Below are 24995 nucleotides of genomic sequence, written 5' to 3' on the forward strand. Positions count from 1 at the left end.
GTACCTGAGTGTTTCATCATGTATTTATGTATTCATGTGACTGTTCACTACTTCAAAATTTGTCCTTTTTCTCTCATGCTGACCGTATCAGGCCTCCATCAGACCTCCATCAGACCTCCATCAGACCTCCATCAGACCTCCATCAGGCCTCCATCAGGCCTCCATCCGGCTTCCATCAGGCCTCCATCCGGCTTCCATCAGGCCTCCATCAGGCCTCCATCAGACCTCCATCAGACCTCCATCAGACCTCCATCAGACCTCCATCCAGCCTCCATCAGACCTCCATCAGACCTCCATCAGACCTCCATCAGGCCTCCATCAGACCTCCATCAGGCCTCCATCAGACCTCCATCAGACCTCCATCAGGCTTCCATCCGACCTCCATCAGACCTCCATCAGACCTCCATCAGACCTCCATCAGGCCTCCATCAGACCTCCATCAGACCTCCATCAGACCTCCACCAGGCCTCCATCAGACCTCCATCAGACCTCCATCAGGCCTCCATCAGACCTCCATCAGACCTCCACCAGGCCTCCATCAGACCTCCATCAGACCTCCACCAGGCCTCCATCAGACCTCCATCAGACCTCCACCAGGCCTCCATCAGACCTCTATCAGGATGGAACCACAGACAAAGGCCAGGCTTTTCCCGGTGTGTGTGTCGAGCAGTGTGGTTGGGAAGCGGTGTGTGTGTGTGTGTGTCCATGTGTTAAATGAGTTGTGTTATGTAAAACATTTTTCACACCATTCCACCAAAAGGTCCTTACATATAAACACAACTGCCAAAGGGGCATTCCTCCATAGTCAACCTACATTATTTACATATCCTGAAGGAATTGGAAACCCCAAAACTTTTAACTGAAGACATGTAGTGGCAGAGTGAGTCTCTCAGTGAGGATTATAAAGGTTGATATCGCCCTCGTGTGTCTGAATGATAGAATACACCCCTCTAGTCCCTCATGAAACAAACATGCAGACTTCTCCCTTCCCACACACACACACTTCTGTTGAAACAAAGACAATAGAAGTGACAAAAGAACTGTTTATACCTGAACTGTAAACATCGATACATTCAGATTAGCATATTACAATACAGTCATTCAGTTTCTCTGTTGTTACAACCCTCCACCAGCACCATGCTCCTCCACAGAGGGTTTTACGGCCACGCCGTTCGTCCGCAACTCCACACTAAGGCGGGCGCCACCGTGTTGCTGCCTCAGCCTTTTCTCTGCACTGTCAGCTGGTGGTAGTCTATGTGGCGAAACTCTGCGCCGAACAGGCCGAACAGGAGGAAGAAGATCATGACCAGGGCCCACTCACATACTGCCCCCCCGCTCCGGTTCCCTGTGTTGTGGAATACAGCCACTGGAGGAGACTGTGGTTAAGGACACACACTTCCAGAGTTGTCAGTACTAAGGTGCTCCTCAACCCTCAATTCTGCAAACATGTCAATCTGAATGTATTTGAGTCTGCTCTGCATTTCATGTAGCTAATATGTATTTACAATGTTCTTTGCAGGTGTTCTTTTGGGAGTGTGCGTGCGAGTGGAAGGATACTGAGGACGAGCAGGAGCGTGCAGCCGCTGCAGCACGCCGTTCTGATCAGACCCACCCAGCTGCGCTCCTGCGAGGGCGCTGCCCTGTAGGTGAGCCACGCCTGCAGCCAGAAGTACACCAGGCCCACGAAGAAGGCCAGGCAGGCCCCCAGCAGGTGGGGCCCTAACAGCACCGATTGCTGACAGATATAAAGACAAGGAGGAAATACAGGGAGAGAGAGAGAACCAGAGAGAGAGTGTGTTTCAGTGGCCAAAGGAGTTATAATTCCATAGCAAAGTATTATAATTCCAGGATACTATGACTGTCAGAGGAAGGAAGATGATGAGAAGAGCTTTCAGGCTTCACCTGAAAGTTTCCGATGATGGAGATCCCTATAGAGGAGATGAATCCCAGGATGATGCTGGCTAGGTTGACCTTGCTGTCGTCACCATAGTCCCTGATCTGCTGGAAACGAATAACTACCACCCACATGGCTGTGGGCGTGTGACTGTGTTAGTGCTTGCATGTGAGAGTGCATGTGTGTGTGCGTTTGTGTGTGTGTGTGTTTGAGAGAGAAACAGAGGTTTTGCTGAATAAAGACGTGGCAAGGACACACGTGGCCCTAATTCCAGCTGCCTGTCACCTACCGAGGACAGCACAGATGTTGCAGACCTGAGAGAAGATGCAGCTCTGAGGGCTGTAGGAGCCACAGGTGCTGGAATGGAAACACTGTTAGACCAACCTGTAGGACATGAGATCTAATGGCATCCACACATGGGAACCAAGGGGTGCATGTTCTGTAGTAGGTGGAGGTGTTCCCTCCTACCTGATGTAAGGAAACTCCACAGTCACATTCACAGTGCCGTTGGACACAGCCATGCAAAACCTGATCAGGCAAAACTGGGGTTATCCTTCTGAGCACTCAGTCCAGACACAGTGGTTCAACTGACACGAGGAAGCCTGTCTTCAGGTGAAAATGTTTTGATGCTTGGATTCGAATTGCAACAAACACAGTACAGTAGTAGTGTATATACACAGGTGTGCTAATCATGAATACTGTTTGACTGTGTTAGCATTAGACTTGCTGGCTAAGCTAACAGGAACCAAAGTATGGCCTGGAGTGTCCAGGGCATGGTTTTGGAGGGTGTGGTGGGGGGTTAGTGTCGGCAGGTCAGATACTCACACTAACCAGATGCCCAGCGTGCCAAACACAGCCAGACTGATCGGAAGCAACGCCCACAGCCACATCTGAGCAGGAGAGAGAGGGGGGGGGAGGTGAAAGTGAGAAAAATACATAAAGTGAAAAACATCAATAAAACATAAAAGTTGTCACTCCAACAACAACAAAAACACAGTTAACGGAATGAGAGAATGTCTAGAGGCCAGGAACAACAGTCAGACCACATGAACGACCCACACAAAGTACCAGAAATATTCAGTTCACTCAGTGAAGAGAGAGAGGCAGAGAAGCCCGGAACCTCAGAATGAAGTTGAGGAACTTTCAGTCCCTGTAGTGCCACAAATGATCACAATAATCATACATGAAACAGAAACAGCTTCTGGGTTTACCTGGATATCTTCGTAAACGTACAAAATGATCTCATCAAAAGAAATGTGGTATGTTGAAGTTTTTTGTTTGATTAGGCTATCCAAGAAAATATGGAACCGTATATTCCAGGTACTTATTCCAAGACAGATTTCACAGAGCGTGCACCTGCTTACCTGTAAGAAACATGCAACATAAATAACAGCTGAAACAACGCAGCAGTGTGGGATGGTCTGGACCTTGAGCCCATTTTTGTATATTTATGACCCCCTGCAAAAGGCTCCTCCCAGTCATTTACTAACACGTGTCTCCCTCCACCTCCTGGGTCTCCCTCCACCTCCTGGGTCTACCTCCACCTCCCTCCACCTCCTGGGTCTTCCTCCACCTCCTGGGTCTCCCTCCACCTCCTGGGTCTACCTCCACCTCCCTCCACCTCCTGGGTCTACCTCCACCTCCCTCCACCTCCTGGGTCTTCCTCCACCTCCTGGGTCTCCCTCCACCTCCTGGGTCTTCCTCCACCTCCTGGGTCTTCCTCCACCTCCTGGGTCTCCCTCCACCTCCTGGGTCTCCCTCCACCTCCTGGGTCTCCCTCCACCTCCTGGGTCTTCCTCCACCTCCTGGGTCTTCCTCCACCTCCTGGGTCTCCCTCCACCTCCTGGGTCTCCCTCCACCTCATGGGTCTCCCTCCACCTCCTGGGTCTCCCTCCACCTCCTGGGTCTCCCTCCACCTCCTGGGTCTCCCTCCACCTCCTGGGTCTCCCTCCACCTCATGGGTCTTCCTCCACCTCATGGGTCTACCTCCACCTCCCTCCACCTCCTGGGTCTACCTCCACCTCCCTCCACCTCCTGGGTCTCCCTCCACCTCCCTCCACCTCCTGGGTCTCCCTCCACCTCATGGGTCTTCCTCCACCTCATGGGTCTTCCTCCACCTCCCTCTCACCATTCATGTTGAGGATTATAACTGACAGCTAATGAATACCCAAAATTCAGTATCTCAGAAAATTAGAATATTGTGAAAAACAAAGGCCATTCAAGAATTTGAGGGAGACTGCAGCTGGAGTCCGTGCTTAAAGAGCCACCACGCACAGACGTATCCAGTACATGGGCTTCAACTGTCGCATTCCTTGTGTCAAACCACTCTTGAACTACAGACAACTTTAGAGGCATCTCACCAGGTCCCAGAGTCTGGAGGAAGAGAGGAGAGGCACCCAACCCACGTGGTTTGAGGTCCAGTGTAAAGTTTCCACAGTCAGTGATGGTTTGGGCTGCCATGTCACGTTGGTCCACTGTGTTTCTCAGGTCCAAGGTCAGAGCAGCCGTCTACCAGGAAGTTTTACAGCACTTCCTGTTTCCCTTCCCCATGCTTATGGAGATTTCATTTTCCAGCAGGACTTGGCACCTGCACACACTGCCAAAGATACCAGTACCTGGTTTAAGGACCATGGTATCCCTGTGCTTGATTGGCCAGCAAACTGGCCTGACCTAACCTGACCTTCACCTACTGTGAAGAGGAGGAAGAGGAGAGACACCAGACCCAACAGTGCTGAAGGCCGCTATCAGAGCAGCCTGGGCTTCCATAACACCTCAGCAGAGCCACATACTGATGGGCTCTATGCCACGCCGCATTGCTGCAGTCATTCATGCAAAAGGAGCCCGACCAAGTATTGAGTGTTGACCATGTTCATACTTTTCAGTAGTCCAACATTTCTGTGTTAAAAAGCCTTTTGTATTATTGGACTGAAGTAATATTCTATTTTCTGAGATACTGAATTTTGGGTTTTCATTAGCTGTCAGTTATAATCATCAAAATAAAAAAATAAAAATTACTGAAATAAATCCAACTTTTTGATATTCTAATTTATTGATGCACCTGTAATTTACACATGATTCTCACAAACATGCTAGCTTTACCTTTCACATTAGTCACTACTGCAATTAATTATGAATCAATTCCCCATCACATGAATGACATGATGGTCTGAGTAACAGAGATAATGACAAAGGCTCAGAGGTTCCATAACCCCCTGCACCCTGAGCAGGACACTGAGAACTGACTCAGTGGATCAGAAGAAACACTCAGGATTTTTGTATTGGGAGCATTTTATTGTTGCACGGAACAACATTCACAAGGCTGCTCATGACAAAAGCTCACTTGGTGTGTGTGTGTGTGTGTGTGTGTGTGTGTGTGTGTGCATGCATGTGTGTGTGTGTGAGTGTGTGTGTGAACCTCCCACCCTGTTCTGTGGAAACCCCGTGAGTGTGTGTGTGAACCTCCCACCCTGTTCTGTGGAAACCCCGTCATCCCAGGGAGACTCCTGGCAGCACCACTATACTCCATATTAACGGCACACAGCAATGACACTGAAATGACTTTGAACACTGGAGGTAAAATGATTGTTGGAAAGGAAATTGGTATACGTTTTTACCATGTGCCACTAATCACCAGGGTGTGACTGAGAACATGACACTAACACAGTCATCCGTGTAACAGACCAATCACACGAGGAGTGTCTCTGAGGGGGCGTGGCTCAGAGCTCCAGCTCTATCTGGACGTCCATCTTGGCCCTGTAGGGCTCCAACAGGGGGCGCACCTCCTCCTCCAGGAAGTGTCTCACCTGAGGAGGGGGAGGCAGAAACACTGAGACAACGAGAGGTAGAGAGGGGTGGAGGATGAGGAGGAGGAGGGGTGGAGGAGGAGGAGGGGTAGAGGAGGAGGAGGGGTAGAGGATGAGGAGGGTGGAGGATGAGGAGGGTGGAGGATGAGGAGGGTGGAGGATGAGGAGGGTGGAGGATGAGGAGGGTGGAGGATGAGGAGGGTGGAGGAGGAGGAGGGGTGGAGGATGTGGAGGGGGGTACCTGCTGTGGGGCGCGGCCGATGAAGGTGGTGGGGTCCAGGAGGGAGTCTAGCTGGTGCAGGATGGGGGTGAAGTAGGGGTCAGCCTGGACCCTGGCCAGGAGGTCGTTGTCCCCGCCCTCCTGCTTGACCACGGCGGCCGCCTGCTGGGACAGCACCCGGATCTTCTCATGGCACTCCTGCACACACGGGGTCAGGGTCATGTGACACACGGGGTCAGGGTCATGTGACACACGGGGTCAGGGTCATGTGACACACGGGGGTCAAGGTCATGTGACACACGGGGGTCAAGGTCATGTGACACAGATCAAGTTACACCAACTAGTCCAAAGGTGGAATTTAAACACTGTAGTAAATATCCCACAAGACACACACAGCAAAACAGACCAACAGACGCAGATAAGGGAACTACACCCACCTGTCTGTTGCCTCCAGCCTTCACCATGGCCATGATGAGATTCTCTGTGGCCATGAAGGGAAGCTCATGTCGGATGTGTCTCTCAATCACCTGGCAGCCAGGGAGGAGAGAAGGAAGAGAGGCAGGAGAGAGGCAGGAGAGAAGGAAGAGAGGCAGGAGGCCAGGGAGGAGAGACAGGAGCGAGGCAGGAGGCCAGGGAGGAGAGACAGGAGAGAGGCAGGAGGCCAGAGAGGAGAGACAGGAGAGAGGCAGGAGGCCAGGGAGGAGAGACAGGAGAGAGGCAGGAGGCCAGGGAGGAGAGAAGGAAGAGGAGCAAGAGGCCAGGGAGGAGAGACAGGAGAGAGGCAGGGGAGACAGGGAGGAGAATGAACAGAATGTAAATAAAGTGATAACCCTATGTTACACCCTCCAGCAGTATGTTACATGTTACACCCTCCAGCAGTATGTTACACCCTCCAGCAGTATGTTACATGTTACACCCTCCAGCAGTATGTTACATGTTACACCCCCCAGCAGTATGTTACACCCTCCAGCAGTATGTTACATGTTACACCCTCCAGCAGTATGTTACATGTTACACCCTCCAGCAGTATGTTACACCCTCCAGCAGTATGTTACATGTTACACCCTCCAGCAGTATGTTACATGTTACACCCTCCAGCAGTATGTTACATGTTACACCCCCCAGCAGTATGTTACACCCTCCAGCAGTATGTTACATGTTACACCCTCCAGCAGTATGTTACATGTTACACCCTCCAGCAGTATGTTACATGTTACACCCTCCAGCAGTATGTTACACCCTCCAGCAGTATGTTACATGTTACACCCTCCAGCAGTATGTTACATGTTACACCCTCCAGCAGTATGTTACATGTTACACCCTCCAGCAGTATGTTACACCCTCCAGCAGTATGTTACACCCTCCAGCAGTATGTTACATGTTACACCCTCCAGCAGTATGTTACACCCTCCAGCAGTATGTTACATGTTACACCCTCCAGCAGTATGTTACATGTTACACCCTCCAGCAGTATGTTACATGTTACACCCTCCAGCAGTATGTTACACCCTCCAGCAGTATGTTACACCCTCCAGCAGTATGTTACATGTTACACCCTCCAGCAGTATGTTACATGTTACACCCTCCAGCAGTATGTTACATGTTACACCCTCCAGCAGTATGTTACATGTTACACCCTCCAGCAGTATGTTACACCCTCCAGCAGTATGTTACATGTTACACCCTCCAGCAGTATGTTACATGTTACACCCTCCAGCAGTATGTTACATGTTACACCCTCCAGCAGTATGTTACACCCTCCAGCAGTATGTTACACCCTCCAGCAGTATGTTACATGTTACACCCTCCAGCAGTATGTTACATGTTACACCCACCAGCAGTATGTTACATGTTACACCCTCCAGCAGTATGTTACATGTTACACCCTCCAGCAGTATGTTACACCCTCCAGCAGTATGTTACACCCTCCAGCAGTATGTTACATGTTACACCCTCCAGCAGTATGTTACACCCTCCAGCAGTATGTTACATGTTACACCCTCCAGCAGTATGTTACATGACATGTGTCCTGTGTCAGGGACAAGATGGTACCTTGGGGTAGACCACCAGGCCCTCGGTGATGTTCTGCAGAGTGCTGAGGATGATATCAGCGGTCAGGAAGGACTCAGGGAGAGAGATCCTCCTGAGGAACACACACACAGGAAGAGACATGAGAGAGAGACATGGAGGAACACAGAGACATGAGAGAGAGACATGGAGGAACACAGAGACATGAGAGAGAGACATGGAGGAACACAGAGACATGAGAGAGAGACATGGAGAAACACAGAGACATGAGAGAGAGACATGGAGGAACACAGAGACATGAGAGAGAGACATGGAGGAACACAGAGACATGAGAGAGAGACATGGAGGAACACAGAGACATGAGAGAGAGACATGGAGGAACACAGAGACATGAGAGAGAGACATGGAGGAACACAGAGACATGAGAGAGAGACATGGAGGAACACAGAGACATGAGAGAGAGACATGGAGGAACACAGAGACATGAGAGAGAGACATGGAGGAACACAGAGACATGAGAGAGAGACATGGAGGAACACAGAGACATGAGAGAGAGACATGGAGGAACACAGAGACATGAGAGAGAGACATGGAGGAACACAGAGACATGAGAGAGAGACATGGAGGAACACAGAGACATGAGAGAGAGACATGGAGGAACACAGAGACATGAGAGAGAGACATGGAGGAACACAGAGACATGAGAGAGAGACATGGAGGAACACAGAGACATGAGAGAGAGACATGGAGGAACACAGAGACATGAGAGAGAGACATGGAGGAACACAGAGACATGAGAGAGAGACATGGAGGAACACAGAGACATGAGAGAGAGACATGGAGGAACACAGAGACATGAGAGAGAGACATGGAGGAACACAGAGACATGAGAGAGAGACATGGAGGAACACAGAGACATGAGAGAGAGACATGGAGGAACACAGAGACATGAGAGAGAGACATGGAGGAACACAGAGACATGAGAGAGAGACATGGAGGAACACAGAGACATGAGAGAGAGACATGGAGGAACACAGAGACATGAGAGAGAGACATGGAGGAACACAGAGACATGAGAGAGAGACATGGAGGAACACAGAGACATGAGAGAGAGACATGGAGGAACACAGAGACATGAGAGAGAGACATGGAGGAACACAGAGACATGAGAGAGAGACATGGAGGAACACAGAGACATGAGAGAGAGACATGGAGGAACACAGAGACATGAGAGAGAGACATGGAGGAACACAGAGACATGAGAGAGAGAGAGATGTTGGACACTGTGCTCACCTGTTGGCGCTGTCGTCCAGTGTCCTCTCCAGCCATTGGACGGCAGCAGTCTGCAGGGGGTCAGAGATCAGCGCCATCAGGTGGCGAGCCAGGCTACAGCAGCGCTCCGCCCGCATGGGGTTCCTCTTGTAGGGCATGGCACTGGACCCTGGAGGAGACCGTTCATTAACGAGGTCATTAGAGTGGAGACAGCATTGGGGTCAAAGGGGATTTGGTATCTTGGCATGACGCACCAATCTGCTCTTTCTCAAAGGGCTCCTCGATCTCCTTCAGGTTAGCCAGCAGGCGGATGTCAGTGCAGATCTGATGGAGAGAAGGAGAGGGAGAGGAGTTTAACATGGTTAACAAACTGAACTAACTACCCTGTCCTTCAACGTTTGATAAACAGCAGCTGGGCCCTGCAGACACATAACCCATAACCCTAACCCTAACCCTGCAGACACATAACCCCTAACCCTAACCTATCAGCTTTCCACATCCAGACCTCCTGGAGGCTGATAGCGTGGTGTTTCCTCTGATAGGGTGGTGTTTCCTCTGTTAGGGTGGTGTTTCCTCTGCTAGGGTGGTGTTTCCTCTGTTAGGGTGGTGTTTCCTCTGATAGGGTGGTGTTTCCTCTGCTACGGTGGTGTTTCCTCTGCTAGGGTGGTGTTTCCTCTGTTAGGGTGGTGTTTCCTCTGCTAGGGTGGTGTTTCCTCTGCTAGGGTGGTGTTTCCTCTGATAGGGTGGTGTTTCCTCTGTTAGGGTGGTGTTTCCTCTGTTAGGGTGGTGTTTCCTCTGCTAGGGTGGTGTTTCCTCTGTTAGGGTGGATAGGGTGGTGTTTCCTCTGTTAGGGTGGTGTTTCCTCTGATAGGGTGGTGTTTCCTCTGTTAGGGTGGTGTTTCCTCTGCTAGGGTGGTGTTTCCTCTGTTAGGGTGGTGTTTCCTCTGTTAGGGTGGTGTTTCCTCTGATAGGGTGGTGTTTCCTCTGATAGGGTGGTGTTTCCTCTGTTAGGGTGGTGTTTCCTCTGCTAGGGTGGTGTTTCCTCTGCTAGGGTGGTGTTTCCTCTGCTAGGGTGGTGTTTCCTCTGTTAGGGTGGTGTTTCCTCTGTTAGGGTGGTGTTTCCTCTGCTAGGGTGGTGTTTCCTCTGCTAGGGTGGTGTTTCCTCTGATAGGGTGGTGTTTCCTCTGTTAGGGTGGTGTTTCCTCTGTTAGGGTGGTGTTTCCTCTGCTAGGGTGGTGTTTCCTCTGTTAGGGTGGTGTTTCCTCTGATAGGGTGGTGTTTCCTCTGTTAGGGTGGTGTTTCCTCTGTTAGGGTGGTGTTTCCTCTGATAGGGTGGTGTTTCCTCTGATAGGGTGGTGTTTCCTCTGATAGGGTGGTGTTTCCTCTGATAGGGTGGTGTTTCCTCTGTTAGGGTGGTGTTTCCTCTGATAGGGTGGTGTTTCCTCTGTTAGGGTGGTGTTTCCTCTGTTAGGGTGGTGTTTCCTCTGATAGGGTGGTGTTTCCTCTGATAGGGTGGTGTTTCCTCTGTTAGGGTGGTGTTTCCTCTGATAGGGTGGTGTTTCCTCTGTTAGGGTGGTGTTTCCTCTGATAGGGTGGTGTTTCCTCTGTTAGGGTGGTGTTTCCTCTGATAGGGTGGTGTTTCCTCTGTTAGGGTGGTGTTTCCTCTGTTAGGGTGGTGTTTCCTCTGCTAGGGTGGTGTTTCCTCTGTTAGGGTGGTGTTTCCTCTGTTAGGGTGGTGTTTCCTCTGATAGGGTGGTGTTTCCTCTGTTAGGGTGGTGTTTCCTCTGTTAGGGTGGTGTTTCCTCTGATAGGGTGGTGTTTCCTCTGATAGGGTGGTGTTTCCTCTGATAGGGTGGTGTTTCCTCTGTTAGGGTGGTGTTTCCTCTGTTAGGGTGGTGTTTCCTCTGCTAGGGTGGTGTTTCCTCTGCTAGGGTGGTGTTTCCTCTGCTAGGGTGGTGTTTCCTCTGATAGGGTGGTGTTTCCTCTGCTAGGGTGGTGTTTCCTCAGGGCAGCAGCTCACCTTGTGGATGGAGGCCCCCAGGCTGGCCAGGCTCGCCAGTGAGTCCACGTCCACCTTCCGGCTGTACGTCTGCCCCGTAACCAGGTAGGCTCTGCATGGCAACCATCACAAACACGAGGGAAAACAAGTTATCAAGGGTACATGATGGTCCTGGTGGTTGGATGAATATGACTGTTAAAGCTCCACCCTAACAGGATGGACCAGAGACCCGCTGGTGAGGCTCCCCATGTGGGCTTACTTCTTGAAGCCGGCCATCTCTGTGACCATCCTGTCCAGCTCATCCACCTAGAAAACAGAGAAGGAACAGTGGGAGAGAAACTCTGTTTATACATTTAAATCAACATTTGTTTATACATTTATTCATTTCATTTCAGTCTTTCAGTGTTTACCTTCTCGTGGTCCCCCTGGAAGAGCTGCAGGAAGCTAGCCTGTGTGCCTGTGGTTCCTTTGACCCCCCGGAAACGCAGGTCGTCGCGGGCACGCTGAAGGTTCCTCATGTCCATGGTCAGATCCTGGAGCCACAGACACGCCCGCTTGCCCACCGTGGTTAACTGGGCTGGTCTGGGATCAAGACAAGCACAAATAGATGTGTGATATAGACAGAGTATTCACACTCACTGGTAGAGAGTGATATAGACAGAGTTTTCACACTCACTGGTAGAGTGTGATATAGACAGAGTATTCACACTCACTGGTAGAGTGTGATATAGACAGAGTATTCACACTCACTGGTAGAGTGTGATATAGACAGAGTATTCACACTCACTGGTAGAGTGTGATATAGACAGAGTATTCACACTCACTGGTAGAGTGTGATATAGACAGAGTATTCACACTCACTGGTAGAGTGTGATATAGACAGAGTATTCACACTCACTGGTAGAGTGTGATATAGACAGAGTATTCACACTCACTGGTAGTGTGTGAATCCTAGAGTTGGGAGGTCAGCATACTTCTCAGCAAAGTTCGCCAGCCGGTCTGCCACTCGGGCCAGCTATGAGCACAAAGGAGTCACTGTCATGTTACTGCTACGAGCACACAGGAGTCACTGTCATGTTACTGCTATGAGCACACAGGAGTCACTGTCATGTTACTGCTACGAGCACACAGGAGTCACTGTCATGTTACTGCTACGAGCACACAGGAGTCACTGTCATGTTACTGCTACGAGCACACAGGAGTCACTGTCATGTTACTGCTACGAGCACACAGGAGTCACTGTCATGTTACTGCTACGAGCACACAGGAGTCACTGTCATGTTACTGCTACGAGCACACAGGAGTCACTGTCATGTTACTGCTACGAGCACACAGGAGTCACTGTCATGTTACTGCTACGAGCACACAGGAGTCACTGTCATGTTACTGCTACGAGCACACAGGAGTCACTGTCATGTTACTGCTACGAGCACACAGGAGTCACTGTCATGTTACTGCTACGAGCACACAGGAGTCACTGTCATGTTACTGCTACGAGCACACAGGAGTCACTGTCATGTTACTGCTACGAGCACACAGGAGTCACTGTCATGTTACTGCTACGAGCACACAGGAGTCACTGTCATGTTACTGCTACGAGCACACAGGAGTCAATGTCATGTTACTGCTACGAGCACACAGGAGTCACTGTCATGTTACTGCTACGAGCACACAGGAGTCACTGTCATGTTACTGCTACGAGCACACAGGAGTCACTGTCATGTTACTGCTACGAGCACACAGGTTCAGCTGCATTTCCTTTCCTTGCTCTCCCTCCGTCTCTCTGTCACTCACACCTCCCTCTCACACACACACAGTCACAACCTCAGCAACAATGCATACATACGCCATTGTAGTAAGAAAAACACAGACATTACAAGCCTGTCCTCTCACCTTGGGGAGCAGAATGTCAAAGCCATCACGCAGCATGATCAAATCCTGAAAGAGACCAACAAACGGAGGTTGAATGACGAGGCAGCACATGTGAAGCCCTTTGTGATATTGCGTTTCAAAAGAGTTATACAGACAAAATGGAAGGGGTGAGAGGGGCAGTGAGGGGTGATGGGGGCAGTGATGGGGGCAGTGAGGGGTGATGGGGGCAGTGAGGAGTGATGGGGGCAGTGAGGAGTGATGGGGGCAGTGAGGGGTGATGGGGGCAGTTACTGTGTTGTCTCCAACGTAGCAGGAGGTAGCGCCTAGGTGGATGATGGGCGCAGCGGAGGGGCAGCAGTGGGCGAAGGTGTGGACGTGGGCCATCACATCGTGCCTCAGCCTGCGCTCCTCGTCTGCCGCCATGGCAAAGTCAATGTCCTCCCTGTGGCTCTCCATCTCTGCCACCTGGGCATCGGTGATGGGCAGGCCCAACGCCTGGGGAGGGGCAGAGAGGAGGAGAGCAGGGCAGGGGGAGAGGAGAGGGGGAAAGGGGGAGGGAAGAGCAGAGAAGAGGGATGCAGCAAAGGAGGAGATGGGAAAGGAGAGAAGGCTTTATTAAGTTGAAATATTTCCGCTAAAGTTTCAATGTTTATGGTAAACCGTATGTTAATAGCAGGAATGCTTGGCTGAGTGGTGTACACTCCATGTTCAACTCTGCTGTTCTAGAATATCAAATCTATTTGCACCTAATCTAAGGATGATGAAATACTGTCCTCATGTCTGGAAGGCTGGAACACATGTTAGGAGTGGGTTCTGATTACACTTCAAGTGGTGATAGCACACAGAGCTATGTTAAAAGTCATGCGGCATTCAGGAAATTCAATTAGGAATTTGTCCCAAGCAAAGCAACTGATTAAGTACAACAGTCACGAGGTCAACCTCCTACCCAGGCTGGTTGGGGCTAGTCAGGGACTCACCAATAGTGATGGGACTTAAGGAGAAAGTGAAGGCCGAGGCCAGCTCTCTGGGTCAGTCTCTTGTTACCCTGACATTCTGTGCTATTTTAGACTCAAGTCCAGTCTCCAGAGAAAAACGATGTTGCTCCATAATGCTTCATGAAACTTCGACTTAAGTAACAATGTAAGTTCCCAAATCTACCCTGATCTCTTGAGACAATACAGTCACCGCTCCAGAATTCAGTAGAGATCAGTAAAGCATAAATAGGACTAATACAACATTCAGACAGGGAATAGCTCAACTGACTAACTAATCTGACCTACCAAGATACCCTGGAGGATACAATTGACAAGTCTGTACTGCTCACACTACAGTAAATCAATCACACAACCGCTGCTTCAAGGGATCCATCGTTAACACGTTATAGATTAAGGGTAAAATACATCAAGCTACTCAACCAGCTTGACGGCTCACATGACCAGTTGCTGCAACTGGAAGACCACCTTATACGCGGCTGCTTGTCTTCCAGGGTACCAAGGTTGTCTTAGAGAGCACTTCATTTAAAAGGTCTCTAAAACTATATTTAGACAAGGGAACTTGATCGTTCTTTTTCAAGGTCGCAAAGTTCACATTTACTCCAATCAGATGCAAAGTTTAAGTTAGCAGCGGTACGGTAAGCTACCGACAAAATAACAAGTGTATCGTGTATGTCACGTGTAGTTCTAGCTAGCTACAGAACACTGTATCAAACCTTTTCAGCTTTGGCCAGGTAGATCCAAAGCTTCCTCCAAGTCGTGAATTTCTTTCTGTCACTGAAGTTATAGGCCATTTCTTTGCTGGCATACCGTGACACCAGCGGTGAACGGTACTTCATAAACTCGTCTCCAGAGCCGTCCATGTTGTTCAGAATGTCTTGCTAGCTAGTTATTTCTTCCTAAATGTGGTCGACTCTGCACCGTGACAGTCCGCTGTGTCCGGGAAACGATAGACTGTTGAGCTTGAGCGCTGCTGTCCATCGCTGCACCACTTACTTTTACGACAGTCGACATACGGTAGAAGGCGTGCCAGGAGCCTGTGTGACATGCTGGCTCGTGAGGTGGTTTAAAGCGACAGACGGGGTGTGTGTTTACTCTCAAATCTGAAAAGTGGCGCCCGAGTGTCACGATATTGACAGTCTCGTCTTTAGAATAGAAACCTGTCTACGATTTACCAGTCTTGCTTGGTGCCGTCTGTCGGAATGAAATGCGGGCCAGTCCTCAGACTTCGCGCAACCTCGTTTAGGTGCTATTATTGTTATGAATCAGCCGACAGGTTCTGTCATTGGTGAAACTGTCATTTCTACACATCCCTCACATTCGCCCACAATTAACAATTGCAGGCATTGCAAAAGGTGGTACACTATTAGGCTACAGGTTATATTTATAGAAAGGTACGTCAATGAAGATGAATGGAGACATTTCGTCGAATTTCGTCTTGTAAATGACAAGTATATGTGCCCTCATTACTATGTAATAAATTCAATGGTGTACATAAATAGTTTTTAGGTGCAAAATAGTTCCGCCTGACTCCCCGTGTCTTCAACTCTTGTATCGTATTGAATTATTAAACATTATCGCAGCGCTCACATGAGCATCTATAGGTCTTGTGTCCTGCGCGGTTCCTGCTGTCTGAGGTCAGCCAGCGTCCGCCTCTGTTTCCCTCCTGTGACGAATCACTTCCCTGAAGATGCAGACACCGAATGAACCACCCATCTGCATTGCACAATCTTTGTTATTGAACAGATGACTGAGGAGAGAGTAAGGAGAACAGGGAAGAGGAGGGAGGAGAGCAAATAGAATCAGTGGAGAAGAGGGAGAAAGAGGCGACATAGAGGGAGGAAAGTGAGAGAGAGAGAGAGAGACAGAGAGAGAGAGAGAGACAGAGAGAGAGAGAGAGAGAGACAGAGAGAGAGAGAGAGAGAGAGAGAGAGAGAGGGGGGAGGAATAACGTGTGATAGAGCAAGAGAGGAGGGGGATAGGCAGTTAGAGGAAGAGCGAGTGTTATGTTCCGGGAGAGAATGAGAGTGAGAATGAGAGAAAGAGCCAAGAGAAAACATTTAGCCTGCCAGCCTCTTTCAGACAAGTCAGGCTACGCAACACCTCACGGAACATTCTGTAAGGGAGCAAGGGAGGACTAGCAAGATTAAGAAAGGGAGAGGAGGGGTTGATAGGGAAACAACAGGATCTACACACAAGATGGCTGCAGTGTCTTGCAGCTCAGGCTCTGGTAAGTAGCTTCACCTCTGAAGGTTTCACTACAGGTATTAATCCATTCATCTTTCTTGCTCTGTCACAGTGGCTGGTATCAGACAAAGAAACATCCTCCATCTTCACCCCATGTCATTCTGCACCAAAATCTAAACAGGAAGCTGTTAGCCATGTCTACTTCCTGTCACTCATCCTATTGACATCACATATTCAGAGTCACAGCAGTCTGTTTCTGCGTCCAGCAGGGGAACACAGACCGCAGCTCAGACTGCTCCTGCTGGGGGGCCCGCAGACCGGCAAGTCCCGCTCAGGCAACACCATCCTGGGGGACGAAGTGTTCCAGACCGGGGAAGAGACCACGCACAGCATGGTTATCTACAAGGAGACTCACGGGCGACGCTTAACTGTGGTGGACACCCCGCCCTGGGCTGGTCCCACCCACTCCCCCGCAGGGGGGGACGGTGGCGATGAAGGTGGTGATGGTGGCGATGGAGCTGCCGTCCAGTCTGAACAGGCTAGCATAGAGGGGCCTTTCATGGGGGCCATCCTGTGCCCCCCCGGCCCCCACGCCCTCCTCCTGGTGATGTCTGTGTCTCAGCCCTTCACCGAGGTCCAGCGCAAGGCAGCCGAGGACCAGGTGGAGGCGCTGGGCGGAGGAGCCTGGAGGCACTGCATGCTGCTTTTTACCGCTGTGGATCAGTTGCCTAAAGGGACATTTGTCGAGGAGCACATAGAGAAGACAGGAGAGGCCCTGCAGTGGCTGGTGGAGAGGTGTGGGAGCAGGTACCATGCCCTGGATAACACACTACGCGGAGGGAAGGAGAGCACACAGGTCCAGGAGCTGCTGGAGAAGGTGGAGGAGCTGGTGGAGGAGAACCAGGGCTGGTACTTTGAGTTCAACGAGCTGACCCTGCTGGAAGAGGAGCACGCGAGGAGGGCCCTGGAGGAGGAGAGGAGGAGAATGGAGGAGCAGGAGAGGCTGAGGCCTAGCATGATAGGAGGGCCTCCTAGAGGTAAGAGCAAGAACAACATTTATCTTCACAAGTTTTACAAAATAAGGAACTTGAAAAACCTGTGCATAGCATGCCTCAACAAGCGTTTTTCCTTTCCTCCAACACCTTCCTTTTTCTCCTCTTTCCTCAATCCCTCACCTCCTCTCTCTCTCTCTCTCTCTCTCTCTCTCTCTCTCTCTCTCTCTCTCTCTCTCTCTCTCTCTCTCTCTCTTTCTCTCAGAGCTTAGAGTTCTTCTTCTGGGTTGGAAGGGGGTTGGGAAGAGCTCTGTGGGTAATGCCATCCTGGGCCGGCGGGACTTTGAGTCAGGTCTGGAGACAGAGCTGTGCATGCGGAGGCAGGCTCTGGTGGCCGGCCGGCGCGTCACGGTGGTCGACACCCCGGGCTGGGACTGGTTCTCCGTCAGACGCACCCCCAGACGCATACGCCAAGAGACCAAGAGAGGCGGAGCCCTGCTGTACCCAGGCCCGCACAGCATCCTGCTGGTGCTGCCTGTCGTATGCAGCCTCAGCACCAGGAAGAGGCGAACCCTGGAAGCCCACATCGAGGCCCTGTTCGGTGATAGGGCGTGCCTGCACACCATGGTACTGTTCAGCTGCGGTGATTGGCTGGGCCGCACGCCCATCGAGGAGCACATCCAGAGAGGGGGGCGGGAGCTGCACAGCCTGCTGGAGTACTGTGGGAACTATTACCACGTGATGGACAGCAAGACGCCTGTCAAGGACTCCAGGAGCGTCTCAGACCTGCTGGACAAGATGGAGGAGATGATCAGAGAGAACGGAGATGAAGCCTTCCTGCCCATCGCTCGTGAGTGCTGCTGCAACACACTGCAAGGGTTCACTGTCATGAGCAAGAATAATTTAATGCAAAAAAATTAAAACTCTCTTTTGTTTATAAACATCCCAACCACCATGTTGTATAGTGTGTACAATGTTTACTCAGTTTACTGTGTCTGACTGGAGCGTGTCGTGTTTCCTAGTGAACAGTGACAGCGAGTCGTCCGACAACACCAGTCCAGAGGACGACTGTCGTGGCTGCCAGCTGCAGTGACCCATCGGACACAGCTTCACATCCAGACAAGGGACATTCTCAGTCTAACAAGGCCTGTTGTGGCACTCTGCAAAGGGAACAGCTAAACACTGTTAAAGCGCACTGGTCATATGCACTTATTTCTGCACTTCAGTTACAGTGGAACGGATATCCAGTGACTGGCACCTGACCACAATGGAAAAGTTGTGATCCATGGAGACTAGGTACAGATTTTTTTGTTGTTGTTGTTGTAAAAATACATGACTTACTGGCAAATAAAAACATGTTTGTTGCTTATATTTATTCATAACAAATTAAATGATGATGCTGTAGTTGGGCATTTCAGTACAACGTTCAGCCTCAGAAAATAACTCAAATGTCACCACTGGCAATGTTCTAGAATCCATGTGACCTACAGTACTGCCTTCCATTAGCAGGGAACAACACATGCTTCTTCTAAAAGACGCTGCACCTTCTGACAGCGCAGCATCACTGCTTCCTAACATCACACAGCTCTGCAGTAGTATACATCCAGTGTTAAAGCATGTCCCTGTTTTCAATTTGAAACGATCATCATGAAGTGTATCTGTAATGATCAGTTCCGGGTTACGCAATGATGTTGCACTCATTCATATGTGGATATATGTACATGTATAATGGCATTGCTCATATGTAATAAAACATTTTGCACTGACTTGTCTCTTCTCAGCATAATGCAGTAACATTATGTGATTACTTTGGATAGTTCCATTTCTGATGCTGTGTAGAACATCAAACCACCTTAAATAAATGGTACACAACAACAGAAGGTATAATTGCCTTTTTTGTGTTGTGTTTGTGTTATGAACTATGACATTATATGATCATGTTGTATTTAGTGTTTCTGCCTTTTCAAGCACCAACAAAATAGTTCCTTGGCTGGGCGTAGGGAGACGTGAGAGCCAATGAAGGTGTTCTCTGGCTTCTTTGTGTCTCAGCTGAATCTAAACACAAGACGAGATGCCGATAAGACGGCATCATGCCTGTAGAGGCTGAGTTTCACATTCTGCAGCTACTGCATTAGCTTTTGTCAACATCTGAGCTGTTGCCACCAAGTTAGCTCTGCAACAGTGCACACAGCAGTGTGGGCTTTGGAAGACCACGCAACAGTATCACTTTGTTCCTTTTGCTCTGTAAATCAAGCACATTTTGGGTCAGCGATGATGCTTATGTAATCTGCAAACTAATGGCACATGAACCTGTTAATGAGAGGGAGAGAAAGCTGCCTCCGTTTCCTGATTTTTCACTTCATTACCTTCCTCTTACGCTTAGCTTTTACCTCCCTCTGGATCCTCCAAGGCTCCTCAAGCTGCTGCAAACCACAGAGGAAGAACACACAAGCTCAGGTGCTCTGACCTCAAGAATAAATGTGAGAATGCTCGCAGAGAATCATAGCAGGAATTGAAAGTTATATGCTGGGTTAGCGTAATGCCCAAAACACCCTGGTTCCCCTCAGGGAAGGATATGTTCGCCATATCCTTCGCAACTTTTTTACCCCTGACCTGTTTGCATGCCTGTTATTAGCAAGGGAGTTTGGCACTTTTGCAAGGCCCAGTATTTATGTCACATCCTCATTGGGGGCTGAGCACCCTTAAAGGTCTGTCCCTAGAATCGCCCCTGCTAGTATTGGTAGCCAACACCGTAAATGATTCTGATAACGTTAGCTAGATAACTCGATAGATTGATACTGTATTAGTGAATTGATTGACATATTCGAAGTGGATCAATCAATTAGGCCTACTGCTTTTGTTATAAGTGCATGGCCTCGGTGACGTCAACTACAAATACAAACTGACTACCAAAGAAATCCTTTTCACCAAATAAAATAAATTGCAAATTAACAACGGCCAGTGGGTAACTTTTACAACCACAAGGATCCGATCCACAAGGTGGTGCTGGCTTACCATTTTTTCCTGAAAAAAAGCTTTTCCCGAAGTCAGTGGCCTCAATTCGGAATTGAGTGATCATAGACTCAGTCAGAGCACATTGTCCACATTTCTTCTTTACTCTAAGCACTTTATTATATGCTCACGTCACCGACTTTAACTGGTTTAACTCACTCCTCAGTAGGCTCTTGGCAAAATGTTTGTGATTGTTATTACAGTACATAATGATGCCCAATTTCTTTTGATGTGGAAACACTTAATATTTGGTCTCTTAGAGAGGACTTTAGAGACAATCGTAATCAGGTTAATTTGATCAATTTGATTATACTAATGGCAAAGTTCTATATTCACAAATGTAAGTTTTCATGGCAAACGCCTTGTTTTATTTCTTTAAAGAAAGAAATTGAGCATTACTTTGTTTCAATAAGATTCTCAATGAAGCAAAAAGCTGTGAACTTTTCAATATTTTTAATTAATTCTACATCAAGCACCCCCTAGTGTGCGATTGTTTTTATATCTTTGCAATATGTGTATTCGAAGTTCGTGTAATAATTTTCTGTTTATAAAAAAACAAAGCCCTGGTGGGCTGGCTAAATCCCGCCCACCAGCGAAGAGCTTTTGCGTTGAATGCTGGAAGCGTCAGCTGTCAAATATCTATTATTGCAGTAGTGCTGGTCAGCTCTCTCTCTCTCTCTCTCTCTCTCTCTCTCTCTCTCTCTCTCTCTCTCTCTCTCTCTCTCTCTCTCTCTCTCTCTCTCTCTCTCTCTCTCTCTCTCTTTACCTCAACACACAATAGATCTGGCTAAAGATAATAGCATTGTCAGAAATGAGCAGCAGAAGTAGAGTCCCTACTTTACTAACCCCTCAACATTCCTGTAAACAACTGTATATTGTAGATTTATGTTGTAAATGTAATCGTTCTATTTTTGGGTGAATTATATCATACGGATTTTTGTTATGACCTCTGATACTGTTCCTTTCTTCCCAGGGATCAATTACGTGCTATTTCTAATTAATACTTGGTTGTGATACCATGTTGTAGTTTCACATGACAGTCATTTGACTCCGCACAGCGTGCTGGTCAGGCTTGGGCCATTACCCTCCCCACAGGCAACACAGCCTTGTTGTGGTAACTGACGAGGCAGGAGAAGAGTCCTGTTCAGGCCTGACCTTGTAGCTGAGGGTCAGAAACATGGCATCTGATCAGGGTTAAACCATTTTCTTCCCTAAAAAATGTCAGCTAACAAGCTATGATCGAAACCTTAGTTAGATTGGTACTATTGCTAGCCGCCAAGGGTCTTAGAGGCACCTATTTCATCTTTTTTCTTCTTAGCTGGACATAAAAAAACAGAATCCTTTGGTTTTGCAGAAATCTTTAAATGAGTATGAATATCCCTCTCTCAGTGTTCATCAGGCTGTTACTACTTCAATGAATAGTACTGAATGGTTCATACATGTCTAAAAGGGTAAAACAAAACAAATAGATGAAATAGTTTTATTTTTTTATTACAGATTACCATGAATACTTTAAAATAGTTAATATGGTTAATAAGCTCACATATATGTTTTAAAAGTCTGTCCATTAACCGTAATACACATACTGAGTTTTTTTGTAAATAAGTGACTACACAACACAGAATTTCTACTGTGAAGAAAAGACTTGAAGGTTTTCATACAGGATATTTGAAACTGGATCATTATATTTATAGATAGGTACAGATATGTTAAGCTTGAGCTACAAGACAAATTGAGGAAAGAATTAGGTGAGTTGGTGAACAGTACGTGCATTTGGGGCCATTAATGCATCTAAAAGCATTCAGGTCAGATCTACACCGTCTAAGAACATATGTGGATTCATAAAACATCTTTCTGTCAACTTCCAACATCTTCTGTCAGAGGTCGCCAGAACCTGAGCCCTTGAGGAGCTTGGCCAGTCGCACCTCCTCCATCAGCTCCTTCAGGTATTCTATCTCCCTGGTGAGGGAGTCAGCCGTCTCCTCCAGCTCCTGGTTCCTCCTCTCCAGGTGGCTGTACTGGGCGCTCAGAGCCTCATGCTCTCCTCTCTTCTTCTGGCGGTAGCGTGTGGCTGCTGTCTTGTTCTGCTCCATCTTCTTCAGCTTCTTCTCCTTCGGGGGTCTTCCAGCTCGTGACCTCCCTTTCACGCTCCCTGAGGGGCAGGAGGAGGGGGTGCTGGAGGAGGGGGTGCTGGAGCAGGGCCTGGGGTAGGGCCTGCTCCTAGAGGTTGCGGTGGTGGCAGAGACCAGACGAGGGTTGGAGACAGAGCTGACCCTGCTGCAGTCAGACAGGAGCTGTGGCAGAGCTGCTGTGGTGGTGGTGGTGGAGACTTCCTCTGTAGAGGCCAGGACGAGGACGATGCGGGGAGGGGAAAGGGAGAGGACGACCCTGGGGACTTGTGGCACCTGGTGGGGGGGTGGTGGCTTGCTGTCGCAGTCGGACACGTCCACCTCACTGCCCAGGTCCAAGGTGAACGTGGGGGAGAGAGGAGGGAAGGGAGGGGACATGGGGGAGGGACCTGGGGACAACGGCTCAGATTTGATCTCACACTCGTCCTGGACCTCGGGGACGCAGGGAGGAGGGGAGAGGACTTCCTGTGGGGCACCCTGGGATGCAGGAGAGGGTAGGAAGGGTTCCATGGCGGGGAGGACGGGAAGGCTGCAGAGGGTTGGCAGGGTGGGGAGCGAGGGGAGGGGGAGGTCGTCTACAGGACACTCCAGGGAGGCGAGGAGGTCGTCAGGGGAGCTGGGGGGCTCCTCAGGGCTGCAGGGGCCCACGAGGGAGTCCAAGTCAAACTCTGTCAGGTCCATTCGCTCTGCCATCCAGTCCAGGCCGTAGAAGGCATCCTCTATGGAAGAAAAAGGAGGTCATTCATCTGCACACTTTAGTTAACGGTGCAACTGAATCAACATCAGACTAGTATGACCACACTGTGTTGTTCATGCGAAGCAGGGATGCTTAACCCCAGAGAGTCACGACCGTGTACCCTGGACCCCAGAGAGTCACGACCGTGTACCCTGGACCCCAGAGAGTCACGACCGTGTACCCTGGACCCCAGAGAGTCACGACCGTGTACCCTGGACCCCAGAGAGTCACGACCGTGTACCCTGGACCCCAGAGAGTCACGACCGTGTACCCTGGACCCCAGAGAGTCACGACCGTGTACCCTGGACCCCAGAGAGTCACGACCGTGTACCCTGGACCCCAGAGAGTCACGACCGTGTACCCTGGTCCCCAGAAAGTCACGACCGTGTACCCTGGACCCCAGAGAGTCACGACCGTGTACCCTGGTCCAGTCACGCCTGATGATGACATTCAGCTGGGGGATCAGCTAACAACCAGGACTGAAGGTTAGGGTTAGCCCTAACCCTAACCCTACAGGAGGGAAACACACTCAAGAGGCGTGTGTGTGGGGGGGGCTCACCTTTGCCGTCGTTTGCGCCCAAATGGGAGGGTCCCAGCTCGTCCACAGACAGCCAGGGAAGGGTCAACATGTGCACCTCAGCCTTGTCGCCCTGGAGCAGCATGGAGGGCGGAGAGGGGGGTGGGGAGTGGAGAGGGGGTGAAGAATAAGAGAAAGATGATGAGAGGGGCGACGTCCCCCCCTCGGTGAAGGATTCCTCTTCATCCAGGTGGAGGAGGGCCCCCGTGGGGTCAGCCGTGAGACAGGAAGGGCCCAAGAGCAGGGCCTCCATGTCTTCCGGGCCAAACGGTGAGTTGTTGGTCAGAGTCATGGTGAATGGCTGGGTCTGTCGACTGCGTGCGGAGAGCGTCGAGAGGTTCTTTAATGCTGTCGACTACAGCAGAGCTGTTTGTTGCCACAAAAGACCTGGAAGACAGATGGAGAAAGAACAAAGTTTAATTTAACTGTCAATCTGTACTTGGTTTGGGGATGGCAAGTTTAGCTTGAATCAGGTGTACTATGCATGTGGGAAACACTGCCCTCCACTGCCATAATGGTGCACCTCCAAAACTACATGTAATGAGTCATCGTAAATCCCATGCCTCGTGACTCGACTGGCGTCAGACCAGGGTCGTTTCCACGGCAACTCATGTCTGGCTGGCCGCCCCGCCCATCACACACACTTTGTTCTCTATCCCTGAACACTTGTCACGCCGCCATTTTAATGGTAAAGCATCACGAACCATTTTACGTTTGCCACGATGATACTTCAAAAATATTACATTAAAATAACAAAAATGCAATCGCATTTGATATATATTCTGCCATAGATTGTTATAAACTACGTAAAAAATGTACCCTCGCGCGGAACATTACAATGTCACGCGGTATGTTGATGTCACATGTTACTGTAAATCCAAGTATTTAATTCAGTGGATTATTCAGGGTATATTTTCACTTATTTTACAATATTGTTCTTACATGGGTATATGTCAAATAAATAATGTTAAATATACACAATACTTATTTGAAACAATCAAGGTTAGTTTACGGCCTCGTAGGGCTGTCAAGGCCCAAATAAAAAATGGTCAAATAGAAGTATACTTACGTCATTTTGACAAATATAACGTTAATCAGTGCACTGGGTTGATGCACTGAGGAGGTTGCTGCTGGCCCGCCGCTGCACGCCTTTACACTGCCATTTCGCCCAAAGAGCGCTGTCACAGAATTAGCCTAAACTTCGGCGATATCAGCTGGAAAGAAATGGAGTCTGCGGAGAGCAGTGGGACTATTAGACCTCTCCCTAGGACGTCTGATATCC

The 24995-nt window shown here is 49.4% G+C and overlaps 4 protein-coding genes across 5 annotated transcripts; 1 reads left to right on the top strand and 3 right to left on the bottom strand.

Annotated features, from left to right (window-relative positions):
- Window positions 1-1029: 1029 nt before the first annotated feature.
- Window positions 1030-2870, bottom strand: tmem150b (transmembrane protein 150B). Its single transcript, XM_084678366.1, has 6 exons — window positions 2720-2870; window positions 2363-2422; window positions 2184-2251; window positions 1903-2030; window positions 1558-1735; window positions 1030-1366 (listed from the first exon to the last, which is right to left on the bottom strand). The coding sequence occupies exons 1-6, from the start codon at window positions 2830-2832 to the stop codon at window positions 1218-1220; spliced, it is 696 nt and encodes a 231-aa protein (XP_084534492.1). The 5' UTR covers window positions 2833-2870; the 3' UTR covers window positions 1030-1217.
- Window positions 2871-5164: 2294 nt separating this feature from the next.
- Window positions 5165-15094, bottom strand: adsl (adenylosuccinate lyase). The gene is made up of 13 exons (XM_084677705.1): window positions 14797-15094; window positions 13380-13583; window positions 13110-13154; window positions 12152-12231; window positions 11627-11798; window positions 11476-11522; window positions 11238-11328; window positions 9472-9541; window positions 9239-9386; window positions 7970-8060; window positions 6355-6444; window positions 5939-6115; window positions 5165-5697 (listed from the first exon to the last, which is right to left on the bottom strand). Exons 1-13 carry the CDS (start codon window positions 14941-14943, stop codon window positions 5611-5613), a joined length of 1449 nt encoding a protein of 482 aa, XP_084533831.1. The 5' UTR covers window positions 14944-15094; the 3' UTR covers window positions 5165-5610.
- Window positions 15095-15647: 553 nt separating this feature from the next.
- LOC146252802 (GTPase IMAP family member 8) lies at window positions 15648-19025 on the top strand. 2 transcript variants are annotated; one of them, XM_084677703.1, is made up of 4 exons: window positions 15648-16310; window positions 16534-17304; window positions 17525-18109; window positions 18282-19025. In XM_084677703.1, exons 1-4 carry the CDS (start codon window positions 16280-16282, stop codon window positions 18350-18352), a joined length of 1458 nt encoding a protein of 485 aa, XP_084533829.1. In that variant the 5' UTR covers window positions 15648-16279; the 3' UTR covers window positions 18353-19025. The 2 variants fall into 2 exon arrangements, with proteins under 2 accessions (XP_084533829.1, XP_084533830.1); XM_084677704.1 differs by having other exon boundaries at window positions 16537-17304.
- Window positions 19026-21746: 2721 nt separating this feature from the next.
- atf4b (activating transcription factor 4b) lies at window positions 21747-24929 on the bottom strand. The gene is made up of 3 exons (XM_084678064.1): window positions 24783-24929; window positions 23696-24100; window positions 21747-23119 (listed from the first exon to the last, which is right to left on the bottom strand). Exons 2-3 carry the CDS (start codon window positions 24003-24005, stop codon window positions 22149-22151), a joined length of 1281 nt encoding a protein of 426 aa, XP_084534190.1. The 5' UTR covers window positions 24006-24100; window positions 24783-24929; the 3' UTR covers window positions 21747-22148.
- Between the last annotated feature and the right edge of the window lie 66 nt (window positions 24930-24995).

The sequence above is a fragment of the Hypomesus nipponensis genome, chromosome 17 (assembly GCF_054491055.1).
Source record: "Hypomesus nipponensis isolate SF chromosome 17, ASM5449105v1, whole genome shotgun sequence".
Taxonomy (NCBI): Eukaryota; Metazoa; Chordata; class Actinopteri; order Osmeriformes; family Osmeridae; genus Hypomesus; species Hypomesus nipponensis.